This window comes from Sparus aurata, chromosome 22, assembly GCF_900880675.1.
Source record: "Sparus aurata chromosome 22, fSpaAur1.1, whole genome shotgun sequence".
NCBI classification, from domain to species: domain Eukaryota; kingdom Metazoa; phylum Chordata; class Actinopteri; order Spariformes; family Sparidae; genus Sparus; species Sparus aurata.
The window spans coordinates 17,828,256-17,842,973 of NC_044208.1; the positions used below are offsets into that span (position 1 = coordinate 17,828,256).

The window sequence follows — 14,718 nt, forward strand, 5'->3', positions numbered from 1 at the left end:
TAATGCGCAGGCGCTGAGGCACGAGGGAGTGAAATAAATAGTGTGTCTAATTATAATTTGTTGTTAAAGGGGGCGCTGTGAAGTTTTAGAGAAGAAATTAAAACTCAGAATTTCAATATTTACGACATTAATGAGGTAATAATACAAAGTCAGATGGTTTTTTTTCATAACTGAGTAAACAGGCTGTTTTCAGAGGAAAAATAAAGGAGAGAGCTAGAAAGGTGGCAGGGTCCGCCAAATATAAACAAAGTAAAGCGGTTGTCCTTTAAGGTCAGTTTGTTTATTCAGTCGTGGAAGTAAAGAGAGTTTGTTTATTTTTTTTGTTCAGTCACTAATCTAAACTCAAACTTCCTCTTTAAATCAAAATGTCTTCAGCCCAAACCACACAGTGTTCTTTTAAAGTGGGCTTTCTGGACAAGACTGTGCTGAAGCTGTCTGCTGCAGTGTCCTGTAAAGTGTTGTTTTGTTTGTTTGTTTGTTTGTTTGTGTTTGTTGCTTTTATTTGGCCTTGCAAGTACGTGCAGTTTATGCAGCGGCGGTATAAAAAATGTCTCTAGGTTTATTGTACCGTGATCTTATTGTCTGGTGTAAATGTGGCAACAGTGTTAAGAGCTTGAGGGGAAAATTGCAGTGTAGGTTTGCGGTAAACGTAGATGAGAAGTCAAACGTGAAGTAAAATGTTTGACAGCTTAAATCTAAATGTTTTCTTTTTGAATTTTTAATGGATATTTTCATTATAAACAAAAAACAAAACGGCTCCAGGAGTGAAGTAAAAAGATAAACTTTGTTATTATCAGTATTTAAAGGTAATACTGAGATATATCCACTTATGGTAACATTTTATAAAAACAATAATTAATAAATTGTTAATTTATAGTTAAAGGTGCACTGGGAGGAAAATAGTATGAGAATAAAAACATCTTCATTGATTGATTTTCATGCTTAAACAAACAAAATTAACAAACTCTCTTTGTTTTCATGACTGAATAAACAGAACAAACAAACTGATAGTTTCATACTGTTTTACTTTGTTTATATGTGGCGGACCCTGGTACCTTTCTAGCCTCAAACAGTGTTCTGGGACCTTATTTTCCTTTTGAGAGCAGATTGTTTATCCAGTTATGGAGAGAAATCATAATTCTAAAACTCGGTGTTGTAAATATTATCTATTTCTTTTTCCAAAACTACATAGTGCCCCTTTAATCAAAGTTTAGTTAATTGTTATTTCACTGAAAAACTATTAAATGCTTTATAAATACTTTATTTCAAAAGTTGCAACTGATGTTAATAACACCTTCAACTGCTTAATAAATGGTTTATAAAGCATTTAATTGTTTAGAACCACTAAAGTTCATTCAGCGTTTATTAACGATGGTTGTTATAAAGTGCTTCCTATTTCATTAATCTAATGCATTTTGTTAGCTATAATAAGGAAAGGTGAGGGTGCAAGTTTCAAATGTTCTCTTTGTGTTTACAGATGGAATTTTGAAAACAACACTGAAGTCAGAAATATGTATTTGTTATATTTCCATTATGAACAAGCTGTCCTCAGGGGGGACAATCAGGTCTGTTTGAAGGAGGGTAGTACTTACAAATGTCCACCAAATATAAGCAAAGCATGAAACAGCATGAAGCATTGTTGACCTCTGAGAACAGTTCGTTCATGTTGCTTATTCAGACATGAAAATCAATCATGGCTGGTGTTTTTCTTCCCCCTTTTCTCTCCTTCTTTTCTATTGCATTTGTTTATTTCATCATCATATCAAATCACAGGAGTCTTGCTTTGACTTTGTGCTGATCCTCTGTGTCTCTGTCCTTACATTAACTGTCTGTCCTGCTAACGATCTCTGACAAACCCTTCTGAATGGGAGCCGGTGAATGAGACAAAGACACACACACCTGCGATGGGTTGATGAATGAAACTCGGAATAAGCCTTTAACAAACACATTCCTACAATATCACATTAAACCCACATGTTTTTCCTTCTCCTCTGGCTAGTGATAATGTGACAAACAGCCGACACATCTTTAAGGTAGCTGTGAGAACATCAGCACAACATCCACCTCAGCTGTTTAACTCTGGCTCTGAACTGATAAGTGTCTACAGTGGGCCCCATGCAGGCACTTGTCCTTGAGCAGGGTATAAGGACTGCATGTGTAACCAGACACAATTGTTTTTGAGCCTGTGTGTGTAGGAAATGAGGAGCATGACACTGTAACCTCCCCTTCGCCTGCATATAGTCATAGTAACCTCTTCACAACATGCCTCAGCATCACTGATAATGTTATGAGTGCATCCTTTATGCAGAAAATGCCTCCATGGAGACATTATGGAGAAAGTTTGTTGCATCTCTTCTATTTATTTCTTTATTTTGAACATGCCGTCGTGTTGCATTTCGAGTTGTATCAATTTGTGAGCCTTTTTCAGTCGTTTATTGTGGCTCAAGTAGAAATAATCTAAAGCTGAAACAAATCGAGATGTTGCGCGAAACATGCGTGCAACACGTGTTTCTCTTTTCCATGTTTTATTTTCTTCATTTTTCAATTATTTTTTTTTGCGTGTTTGCAATGCCTCATGACCTACGAGCAAGGCACTTCACGTCACTTGCGCACACACACACATTCACACCATCGGTCTCACACACACACATACGCACACGCGCACTCCCTCACACGCCAGTGACGTCAGGCTGGAGTTTGGAGTAGAAAGCCAAGTGGATGAAGGAAGTGGAGATCTCCACCCTCCAGCCTCTCCCCCCCTGACACTTCTCATAAATATTACCGAGGCTTATTTGAGGAACGCGCAACCACAAAGTCACATCGTGTCCTGGTTTTAACAAGCTTTCGGCTGTCAGAATATCAGAAAATTGATTATTTTCTCCACTTTCTTTTCCCACCGGGGTTTGGCAACATCGGATGCGCTTCGGGCTGACGTTTTTTGCCCAACTCCAACTTTGTGCACCGGCTTGGAGGGCTGCTGCCGCCGCTAACTGGTTGCTCTCCCTGGAGGTTGAAGTCTGGTTTTCCCTGGAGCTGAAGACTTTCTGATACAATGTACAACCCCGTGTCTTAATCTGGAGGTCGAAGAAAGGGAAATCTGTGAAGTTTGGCAACTCGGGACGCGCCGATCTGATATCTGCTGGTGAAGACTTGCAGGGAAAGTGCTGCGGCTTCACGCGTCTTTTTTTTTTTTTTTTTTTTTTTTTTTGAACTGTTTGTCAGCGAGAAAAAAGAAGAGAGAGAGGACATTCATTTTTTTTCCATCCTGAACTTTATTATTAAGTCGAGCATCCATGATGAGCAAACCGGCCGGCTCAACAAGTGGCTGTCTGGATATTCTGAACGTCAAATCAAGTAAGTGTCGCTTTCTTTTCCTCTCCCCCTGATTCATCTGGTGTGAGAGTATCAGGCCTCTCTGCGGCGTGGAGTGCGTGAAATATATATATATTTTATTTTTTAAAAAACAGTGATATTCCTCTTGTCATCAGAGTTTTAGTGCAATGATAAACTCAGTTCGTTCCTCACGATCTTGAATAAATGTGAGTAGTGATCCGTGAGAGAAAAGGCTGTCGTCCGTGTCTTTTTCCCCCGAGCGCGCGCGCACATACACACACACACACACACACACAGTTGGCTGCGTAAACTTGCGTCCACGTCTGACAATTAAAGCGCCCCACAGCCAGACTGGAATAAAGAAATCTATATTCTCTGTGAAGCTGAGACGTAAAAGAAATAACAAGGTGAGTCCGTGTTGAGAATATCCTCCTCTCTCGCTTCGCGGCCACTTGTTGCCTTCACTTCACTTTCAGCCTCCAAACGAGGAATAACACCATTTAAAACAAAAAAAACAGACATTAAATCAGTGATAATGTGGCTTAAAGGAGATAAGAGCTTCTCTTAATTCTGTGCTGCTCTTCTACAGGAATAGTAATAATTAAATTGTCTGTCTTTACGCGTCTGCGTGCGCGCGTTTCTATCCTACAATTAAAACAAAAAACAACCTTAATTTTCAAGAGTTACTCACGAATGCATTCAGAGATTTCCAAAACTAAATTGTTGAGTTTTTATTCTTGTGATTTGAAAGATTTAGCTTCAGTTTTAATCGGCGCGTTTCTGTCTTAACCTTTCCCAGCAGAGCATCCCCTCTGTTAGGCCTCACCAAAAAATTCAAATCAAATCGCACTCAAGTTATTAATATAACGGAGTAAATGGAGGTTATTGCTCTGTTTTTAGATAGATGGGACATTTCTGCTACATTAATATTTACTCGTGAGTGTTCTCTCTCCATCACCAAGCACTTCCAAGCTCACGTCCAACTGTTGCTTCCTCCTCGCAGGTGTGTTCAGAACCAAACATGTTTTTTTTCTAAATGAAGGAACAAACAGGCTCACACCGTCTCTGGGATTCAAGTTCAGAAACCACATTATGGGTGGCCAGTGAAGACATTTCCTGCTCCCAGTGGGAAAAAAAAACCTCCTTAATTTCCAGTTCTTTTAGCAGGTTTTCGCCTTGATGGTGATTACGTTAATAGAATATGCCATATATCTTCAAGCAATTACTGCACACAATGGAGACGAATTGAACCCCCACAGCGGGAAGTTAAATACATTCCCCCTCCTTCACAACAACAACAACAAAAAAAATGTGTGTCATTTTATTTAATTGACTCCCTTAAAATCCAGTTTTGATATTCGGTTTGCGCACATTCCTTTTTCTTTCTTTTTTTCGTCGTTCATTCAACTAAAACTTTTATTTAGGAGGTGCGCAAATGAACTTGAATGAACTAATATGTTTACGTTTATATGTTTACCAGTAAAAGTATTTCCTACGAGCACAGTCAACATTTGGATTATTAGCCACAGAGAATCTGTAATTTACCAGATATAGACATCTTGTGTATTTTACAGCTGGTTGATTTTTATTTGTATTTCTTTATTTTCAAATGACTCCCATAAAGAGAAAATAACTTTCAGCAGGCCAAGACTTTCGCACGCACACACACACACACACACACACACACACACACACTTAAAACGCTACATAAAAAAGTTTCTCCTCTCTATTTTATCGCAATTACACGCCTGTGACCAGCAGTTAAAGAGCCTACCCGGCCTTCTGATTCTTAATAATCTGCCAATTGAAGCCCTATAACTCTCTCCCGGAGTCATTGTTTTTGCTGCTCGCTGGTTATTCCCATGCTACCCTTTTTGACGGGTCACTGGCGAATCAATGAGCAGGTGGCAAAACGTCAGTGTAATTACATAGACGGCTTTTTCCCTCCAGAATGGAAAAAAAGGAGACTCCCCCATATGCATACGAATATGCTTCTATAGATTTCAATGCAAAATCTTGACAAAAAAAAAAAAAGAAGAAGAAAAATCAAATTTTTTCATCTACACCGGGGTCGATTTACATACACTTCATTTGAGTTGGTGAAACGAGTTGGTGCGCATTATTCTCATGGTGCAGTGTCACTCCCTAATCCCGGGGCCTATAGACCTGCGGGATAAAGCAGCTGTCGAGTCCCATTATGAAGGGGAGTTGGCAGCTTGTCGAGATCCAGGCAGTCAGACGAGGTTCAATGGGGGAAAATCATTAAGTTAACACTTTCCCCTAATGTCTCCATTGTGCGCACCCGGGCCATTGTCTTAGAGAGCTCAGATATGACGCTTCCCACCGGACTTTATTCCTGAAATGTGCGCCGCGAATTCCCATGGTCGGTTGTGGCGCGGGGCGCTGTCCAGTATGTGTGTGTGTGTGTGTGTGTGTGTGTGTGTGTGTGTGTGTGTGTGTGTGTGTGTGTGTGTGTGTGTGTGTGTGTGTGTGTGTTTTGTGGGGTTGACGTCGGACAAAAACAAGTCATTTGTAGGCCGATTTGTCCATCGCGAACGAGTTCTTTTCTGGCATGTGCACGGTGCCAACCCGAGCAGAAAGCACCGAAAGCAACAATCATCAGAAGTTTTATGTCTTTGGAAGCTGCTCTTGTAATCCATCCTTAATATTCTTGATGATACGAGCCAGGATTTGCTCTGACATTCTATCCGCATGTCTGTGTTCGGTGATTGCTGTGATTGTGTTGCCTAACAGATGTTATGGACCATTTATTTTTTTTCCTCAGGTCGGATTCTGGACATCCCATGCAAAGTGTGCGGCGACCGCAGCTCGGGGAAACACTACGGTGTTTACGCCTGTGACGGCTGCTCGGGATTCTTCAAGAGGAGCATCCGCAGAAACAGGACGTACGTCTGCAAATCTGGCTCTCAGGTGAGGCCTTTCTCCTTATTTCTTACATATTCTGTTCAGTTTATCCTCACATTCACACAGGTTGGAATTGTTGCAATATCTTTTTAAAAAAAAATGTTGATCATGATGTTTGTGGAGACCCAATCAAGCTCGAGATACAAGCAATCACAAGGCCTCATAATCGGTCACTCAGTATACCCCAGTAACAACTCAAAGGAGTTTTATCAGAAGCAGGATTCAAGTTGACCGACGTCCCTTATCCTCATCCAAACGCCAATGCCAGCTTTACGCACGGAGCGCGCATTTTACGCAGAGACTCGGGTTTGCGCTCCCCTTCCTGGCGCAGAGTTAAATCTCCCTGGATGAGCCTAATTGTGTCATGCCTCTACCATTAAGTATTGGGCTAAACACCGCGCTGCGTTAATACAGCAGGTGTAATCCAATCTAATGGGATGGCTCTAAGGCGAGGATTTAGGCAGCAGAGGGCGGGATGGAGTACTTATCCTCCGAGCTGAGGCCGCACCGGAGCCGCAGGGGAGGAGGTCGATAGCCACACGATAATAGCACGATCCTTCACCTGTGAGACTGTCCTCCCAGGATGATAATAGCACAAAGCTTTACGTTGTTCGAGTGAAGTGAAGGCTGTAACTTTCTTTGTTTCCCCTCTCTCTGCACAGGGCGGCTGTCCCGTCGACAAAACTCACAGAAACCAGTGCCGAGCGTGCCGTTTGAAAAAGTGTCTGGAAGTGAACATGAATAAAGACGGTAAATGGGCTTAATTGAATTATCACTTTGGCTAAACACACGCCGTGCAGCGGCGAGGTGGGCGGACCGGATGGGAAAAAAAACTGTGTTAAGGCTGTTGACTGAGGTGCAAACGTAGCAACAAGTTGATGATCAGCTGCTCTTTATTCATTTTATCTGAAATTAGAGATTCAATATTTTTATTTCGCACAGACAAAATAATTACAGAAAAACATTACAGTGCCGTTCAATTAGATATATAAACTAACTTGTAATTTGCAAAAAAAAAAAAAAAAAAAAAGATGAATAAGCAGTTCAGAGGTTCATTCCTTCACTCTGTGTCCGTTTCCACAGCCGTTCAACACGAGAGGGGACCCCGGACGTCCACCATCCGCAAACAGGTCGCCCTGTATTTCCGGGGCCACAAAGAGGTGAACGGATCCTCCACCCATTTCCCTGGATCCTGTCTGCCCGGGCCTCCCTTCTTCACCACGGTCACGAAGCTGGAGCCACACAACCTGGAGATGAGCTCAGTGGCCACCACGTCCGAGAGGCAAGCCATCGTGGGTCTGGCGCAGCCCACCCCGAAGGTATGATTAATAATAATAATTTACCCCACCTGTACGGGACATGTAAATCGTATACAGTTCCCTTAATGGTTTATGATATTCAGTGGATGTTTGTATTACAGCCTTCCCAAATGTTATTATAGGATTACAGGTTTTTTTTTTTTTAATTATTATTATTTTGCCAGGGTTAGAAGTTGAAATTCTTGCCCCGATTTGGTGCCACAAATCCGCCTATTAGATTTCTCACTGTAAATCCACCACAAGCAACACTAATAATTATAAAACCAGGCGCTGGAGCTTGGAATTTGACCTTTTATTGTTGACCATTTCCCTGAAACGTGTTTTCGTTATAACGCGAAGTGACGATGGTGACGATCCTTCTCACTCTCTCCAGTATCCCCATGAAGTCAGCGGCACCCCCATGTACATGTACGAGGTGGCGACGGAGTCTGTGTGCGAGTCTGCGGCGCGCCTCCTCTTCATGAGCATCAAGTGGGCGAAGAGTGTCCCCGCATTCTCCACCCTGCCCCTATCTGATCAGGTACAAGACCAAATATTATCCCACAGGGGCCTTTTAAAACATGAAAACAGACACTTCTAAGATATTTAACTTGATGTCGTTTAACTTTAAAGGGGCACTATGTATATTTGGGCTCAGATATATATATTTTTTTTTACAATATTAATGAGGTGATAATACATACTCAGAATTTTTGTTTTCCATAACTGAATAAACAAGCTGTTCTCAGATGAAAATAGGGTCCCCAGAATGCAGTTTGAAGCTACAGAGGTGGCAGGGTCTGCCACATGTAAACAACGTATAAAGTAAAACAGTATGAAATTGTGTTATTTGTTTATTCAGTCATGAAAACAATGACTGGTTTAGACAAAATCAGGACTTTTCTATTTCCGATTAAAATTCATACCACCAAAACTACGTAATGCACCTTTAAATATTTTAAATTCAATCATATTATAAGCTTTCAAAAGTCTTACCAGTAAGTACACACCTGCCGTGTTTTATGCAGGAGTTACAGGTGTTTTAATAAGATTTAAAAAGGCTTTAAAAAAAAAAAACACTGAAACAATTCCTCCTCACAGCTGATTCTGTTGGAAGATTCCTGGAGGGAATTATTCGTTCTGGGCATTGCGCAGTGGGCCATTCCTGTGGACTCCACTACTCTTCTTGCTGTTTCTGGTAAGTAACAGGGCACAAGAGAGCTTATCTGACTACAGGGCTAATCGGCTGCACATGTGAGTCAAAAACTGCAGTGGCGTTGACCTGAAATTTTTAAAAAACTTTTTCCCTTCACAGGAATGAACACTGAAAACACAGAGTCTCAGCGGATGAATAAGATCATGTCTGAGATACAAGCACTTCAGGAGGTGGTCATCAGGTTCAGACAGATGCGCCTGGATGCCACAGAGTTCGCCTGTTTGAAATGCATCGTGACGTTCAAAGCAGGTCAGTGCTGTTGTAAGGATTGTCCAAAAGTCATATTTGAGTAAAATAAAGGAAAAACATTGTTTTGGTAAAAGTGGAAGTCATCCACATGAAGAGTACTTGAGTAAAAGTCTTAAAGTAACTGACATTGAATGTACTTAGGTATCAAAAGTACAGGTCAAGGTAAATTATACATATATTAACATGTAGTACATGTATGGTTTTTTTTTATCTGATTGCCTATAAATTAAATTAATCTAAAAAATATATGGTACTTTATCTCTAATGCAACATGCAGTCTTCAAAGTACCATAAGTCTCTTAAATGTTGTAGAGTGAAAGTATAGCAGTAAAGTAGCAGAAAATGGAAATACTCAAGTAAAGTACAACTACCTCAGGCTTGTCCATAAGTACTAGGGTTATACTTACTAATTACCTGTTAAAATATGTAGTCAGTTACATAATCTAACTGTCACAATCTCAAAGTAATGTAACTTGATTACTTACGTTACTTTTGAAGTACCCCAATACCAATCATATTCAAAAAAAGACAAGAGAAAAGAAATATCAATAAAAACTACATTTTCAGTTTTACTCAAGACCAGATCGATGTGTGTGAGACTTGTGAGCTCAGATGTGCGTGGTTACAGAATAGTGTATCATTCTTTATTTTAAAATTGCAGTTCTGTTTTACTGATAATGTATCTATAATGTAATTACATCTTTTTTGTTTTGTAACTTTATCGGAGTATAGTGACATTTTTTATGTATCCTAATTACGTGATCCCATTACATCTATCCCCAAGCCTGATAAGTACAATACTTGAGTCAGTTTACTTAGTTACATTCCATCACTGCTCACTGGATATTTTACACTATTAACTAAACGAGAGTTAAATAAAAATTAAAAAAAAACATTATAATCACTGTTTATGCTGTTTTCTTTTCTGTGAGATAAAATGCTCTGTACATAAAAAGGATTGACAAAGAAGTAAGCCAAGTAAGGAAACATGGAATCCTTGTGATACGGAAGCCCTGAGTTAGGAAAAATGTAATGTAGAGAGATTATCCTGGAAAACCTTTTTTCACCTGATTTTAAATCATAAACACGCGAGAGCAAACAATTAAGATCAGACTTTGGAAATGCATCACCAGAATCTCAGGTCTTCTGTACGAGATCGTTTTGCATCTAAACAATACAGTACAGTACATTAAGTTACAGTTTTGGCCCTGTAAAAGTTTGGTCAAAATATTTAAATTACTCGCATCACATTTTCCCAGAGCCCCAGAGTGACATCTTTAATAGCTCCTTTTGTCCCAAACTCTTCATTTACTACCATAAATGACAAAGAAAAACAGCACATACGTATATTTAAGAAGCCGGAACCAGCAAATGTTTTTTGCTTAAAAAATGACCAAAAACTGGAGAAAAGTGGCAACTAATTTTCTTTCAATTAATCAATAACTGACAGCATTTTTATTACCTTGAATAAACAAAAATGTGTCTGCTTCTGGCAAGGCAGTGGTGATAAAAGTTATTCTGGCTGCTCATTTAACAGTATGCCATTATCTATATGTTGCACCACCGGTTTAACAGTTTCGAATCCTGCCTCTGTCCTACAGTTCCTACGCACGGCAACACCGAGTTAAGAAGTTTCCGCAACGCCAGCGCCATCGCCGCACTACAAGACGAGGCGCAGCTCACTCTCAACAGCTACATACACACCAGGTAAGACTCAACTCACTCCGCCAGTCGATGCTGCTGCTGTGAGCTTGCGCATGTTGCGCCGTCTCCAGCAGGTAACCATTAACAGCCAGTTTCATTATAAAGTTAATGAGGCAACAAGCCACTGCCGTCTCCTGTAATTGTGCACAGGTGCAACAGTTGAACCTCGTTTCTAATTAGCAGCTATTTAACACAGGTGTGAATTAATTGCTCAGGCTGCATCAGACCAGTCTGCACACAGAAGCTGTTTTTGACCCTCGCTCGTGTCTTCCAGGTACCCGACTCAGCCCTGTCGCTTCGGGAAGCTGCTCCTGCTGCTGCCGGCGCTCCGCTCGGTCGGCCCGTCCACCATAGAGGAGGTGTTCTTCAAGAAGACCATCGGCAACGTCCCCATCACTCGGCTCCTCTCCGACATGTACAAGTCCAGCGATATATGAATTCTTCGCCATCTATCCGGGCACGTGGAAAAAAAGACTTGAGCTGAAAGGCCCAGAGACCCACCCAGCAGTCGTCGGAATGTCAAATCATAGCAGGTGTAAAACGTGGGGGTGAATTTTTTTGCTGAGCACAAAATCTCTTAGGCTGTCTTTAAATAGCCTATATAGGCCTATTGGCTCTATTGAAACAAAGACTGCAACACAGCCTCGCCAAGTAGCCCGTTAACAATCGTTAAGGATTTAGCTTGTAACTTTCATTCTAGATTTATCTGTGTGATACAGAAAAAACACTGCAATCTCTGGTGTGGCCACAGACAGCCTACAGTGTTTAAATATCGCCTAAAGACTCTGTAGAGCACCTGCCAAGTATGTCTGACAAAGAATTGTTATATATTAAGAAGTTTTTTTCGAGTGTCTGCGAGACCAATGAGCTTGACGACCAATTCAGTCTTTTATTGCTGTGTTCAATCCCAGTGAGGAAACCAAAAAAAAAAAAAAAAAAGATGACGCATGCGTAAGAACAGGGGCCGTGAAACTCTGTCCCTCGATCCGGTGCTGAAACCAAACGCACGGGACGACGAGGAAGGAGAGGTACAAACTCTACGGAGAACGAGGTTGGGGGGGAGGGGGAGACTTTTAAAGGATACGCTCGCATCGCCTCCTGACTGTAAAACTACATTCATCTGAAGATGGTGTTTGTATTTAAGTGGTTGCTGTCCTGTTTGTGTTGGTGTGTCCTGTTTGAGGCGCAGCATTAAAAATGTTTAGGTCGACTTTGTGAAGTTAGACACTAACACTGGATAAAAATCATATTCAGCACTTGGAAAATGTTTTTTTTTTTTTTTTTTTGTGGCCTGTGATGTTTTTATTCTGTTGTAAATATTTGGAGTTATAACTATTTAGAGTTGTAACCAAGAGAATAAAAGACACTGAATTCATCTGTCTTCAGATACAAAACGACCAGCTGCATTTGGGAAACTTGTCTTTAAAGCACATCACTGCAAGGAACACTAACTTTTAGTAGAAATGAGTGTAGAAATAGGTCAGTAACGGTCTGAAAGTCACATCCTTTAGTTTGTCATGGAAAGCAACTTCAACAAATCATCCAGAGGCTTGTATGGGCAAACAGGAGGGACAGAAAGGTCTAATTATTCACCTCACGTTGCAATACGCTCACACATGGCCAATAAAAAAGTCACTGATACATGTAAAATTGTGTACAATTGATACACAGAGCCCCTTTAAGGCAGGATATATCTTAAATTCCTCGTATACGATCGAGTCATTGTGCTTTATGGATAATCAACCAATGACTGTTAGTTAAAAATTAGTGGATGTATAAATATCTGCCAAATCTGACCAGACCAAAAAGCCACTGATCTTAAAGTAATATGAAGCTGTTTTTTTAAAATAAAACTGCATCATCCTGCAAATCACTGTTTGACCCATATTCACAAGTTTCATGGTGGCTCCTGTGTTTTAAAGGGGCTCTGTGGAACGTTTATGTTTCTAAGCTAACGTTAGCTACCGTAGCTCTTCGTTAGCACTGAGACGAGGCACTCGAAAGCAACAGAGAGGGATGGAGAAGGTGTCACTGTTCGCATCGTGTTACAATCGGCACACATACAGCCAATAAAAAGGGGATTAATACATGTAAATTGCCACAAATTGTGACACACAGCCCCTTTAAAAGGAGGGATTATAATGGTCCGACATGTTAAAGCTAACAGAGCTACCTCCCGAATAAAGTCATTACTGAGAGTAAATAAGACACATTTAGCTTAATTTCCTATGTTAGTTAGCTCGTTGGCATTTGTCTCTTAAAATAAAATCAAGTTGTGATAATAATTTTCAGCCAAATTGGTTAAAGTACATTCACAGAAAGAATGAGTACAAAGAGGGACTAGCCCTGTTTCCATAAAAAGTCTAGAGTAGCATTTTCATAAACCGTTTTGAGTGAATGAACTGGGCTACTTCACTTTTAATTTTGGCAGAGGATGAAGCGTATGGGCTACGTGGCTACTTCATGCCTGGATGTAGACGTAAACAGAGGCTCGAGGTCGTCAAACCAGGAGACAAAATGGAGAGAGGGCTTCAGGAAATACTTTCGACGGGGCAAGTTTTAGTTGTTCTTGCATGTGAGCTAGCATTGTCCATGTTGCATGCTGTCCGGAGACGACGAAGAAGTGCAGTGGTTGTAATACAGACAGCGAAAACAGCTGATCAGTCATGTGAGTTGAATGTTCGCTACATCGGAGTTCATTCAGCAAAACTGTTTCCTTCAGACATTTTGCACATTAACTCTGATTCGCAACCAACAAAACACACCTCAGGCGAGCGAACAACCTTTTTTGCAAATAAGGGGACATTTGAAAATTGAGCCATTTCCACAAAACCTTTGATGCAGAACTGCCCATAAAAAACACTTTATGGTACACAGATACAGAGAGGCTAATTAAATGCGCGGATATAAAATGCCTTTTTCTATGTAACTGGACTCAGTTGGTCAGTTGATCGTATTTAAGCACAACTCCCAGCGGCCACTTCTTTAGGTGTACGATATAAACCAATCCAGCACAACTGCTGAGCCACAAATTATTCCTTTCACTGGAGACTATACGTTGAGCATAGTTGCTCTTTTTGGATGATTTTTTTAAAGTTTGGGTTACATACTCTCTCCACATCTTCCTACACTCTTATAAGTGAGCGTAATATATTGGCCAAATAATCAATCTCACAAAGATTTTGACTCAGGCCTCTTAAAACATGTTTCTTTAGAGATCTTGATATTGTTGTTATTGTGCAGTGAAAATCTGACATTGTGAAAGCCCTTCAGGAAACAGCTGTAAATAGTACATCAAACTTGAACCTAAGTAACAAACGTGTAGGTAAATTAATTCTTCTTGTTCTGAAAATTATCTCTGTAAGGACAGAATTTATGGGAGCGCTGTTGTATTGGATTACATGACAGAGTACAGGTCGCCTAAAAAAGTGACATGTAACTGTAAATTAATAAGACTTAATCATTTCTTGACGGCCCATTAAGTGTTAATTAATCTCAGAAACTCAGAGACTTGATCATCATGACACCGCTTGAGTAAATTCATACATCAATTGATCAAAAGTCATACATTAGTTATAATAAATGTATGTGTTATGTAATGAATCACTACTTAAGTATGTGTTTGCACCAAGTGTTAGTTTTTCTTTACCAGGTAGCGCTAAATAAAACAGTTTCTGATTAGCCACAAGCCTAACCTTTGTTTGGTAAAACTTAATTAATGGTAAATTTGAAGTTAATTCAACTGAAGTTCTAAGTGTTTTCACAGTTAACAAACAATGGAAGCAACATTTTATAGTTTTTTTTTAACCTTAGTTTATAAACCAACCGTTATAATCGCCATCCAATGTTTATAATTTTACTGCACAGTATTTATTAACCAGTTACAAAGATGTTTAAGCAGCAGTTGCAACTTTACAATAAAAAGTTACTTAATTAACATTTCATTGTTTGTTAAAAGATAAATAACTATTAACTAAAGTTTAATTAACTATA

At 40.0% G+C, this 14,718-nt stretch overlaps 1 protein-coding gene across 3 annotated transcripts; it reads left to right on the forward strand.

Moving 5' to 3' along the window:
- The first annotated feature begins 2,734 nt into the window (after positions 1 to 2,734).
- Positions 2,735 to 11,979, forward strand: nr2e1 (nuclear receptor subfamily 2, group E, member 1). 3 transcript variants are annotated; one of them, XM_030405246.1, is made up of 9 exons: positions 2,735 to 3,354; positions 6,119 to 6,264; positions 6,921 to 7,008; positions 7,342 to 7,577; positions 7,951 to 8,097; positions 8,658 to 8,754; positions 8,872 to 9,021; positions 10,623 to 10,728; positions 11,000 to 11,162. In XM_030405246.1, exons 1-9 carry the CDS (start codon positions 3,294 to 3,296, stop codon positions 11,160 to 11,162), a joined length of 1,194 nt encoding a protein of 397 aa, XP_030261106.1. In that variant the 5' UTR covers positions 2,735 to 3,293. The 3 variants fall into 3 exon arrangements, with proteins under 3 accessions (XP_030261106.1, XP_030261107.1, XP_030261105.1); XM_030405247.1 differs by lacking the exon at positions 2,735 to 3,354 and adding an exon at positions 5,522 to 5,716; XM_030405245.1 differs by lacking the exon at positions 2,735 to 3,354 and adding an exon at positions 5,796 to 5,984 and having other exon boundaries at positions 11,000 to 11,979.
- The last annotated feature ends 2,739 nt before the right edge of the window (positions 11,980 to 14,718 follow it).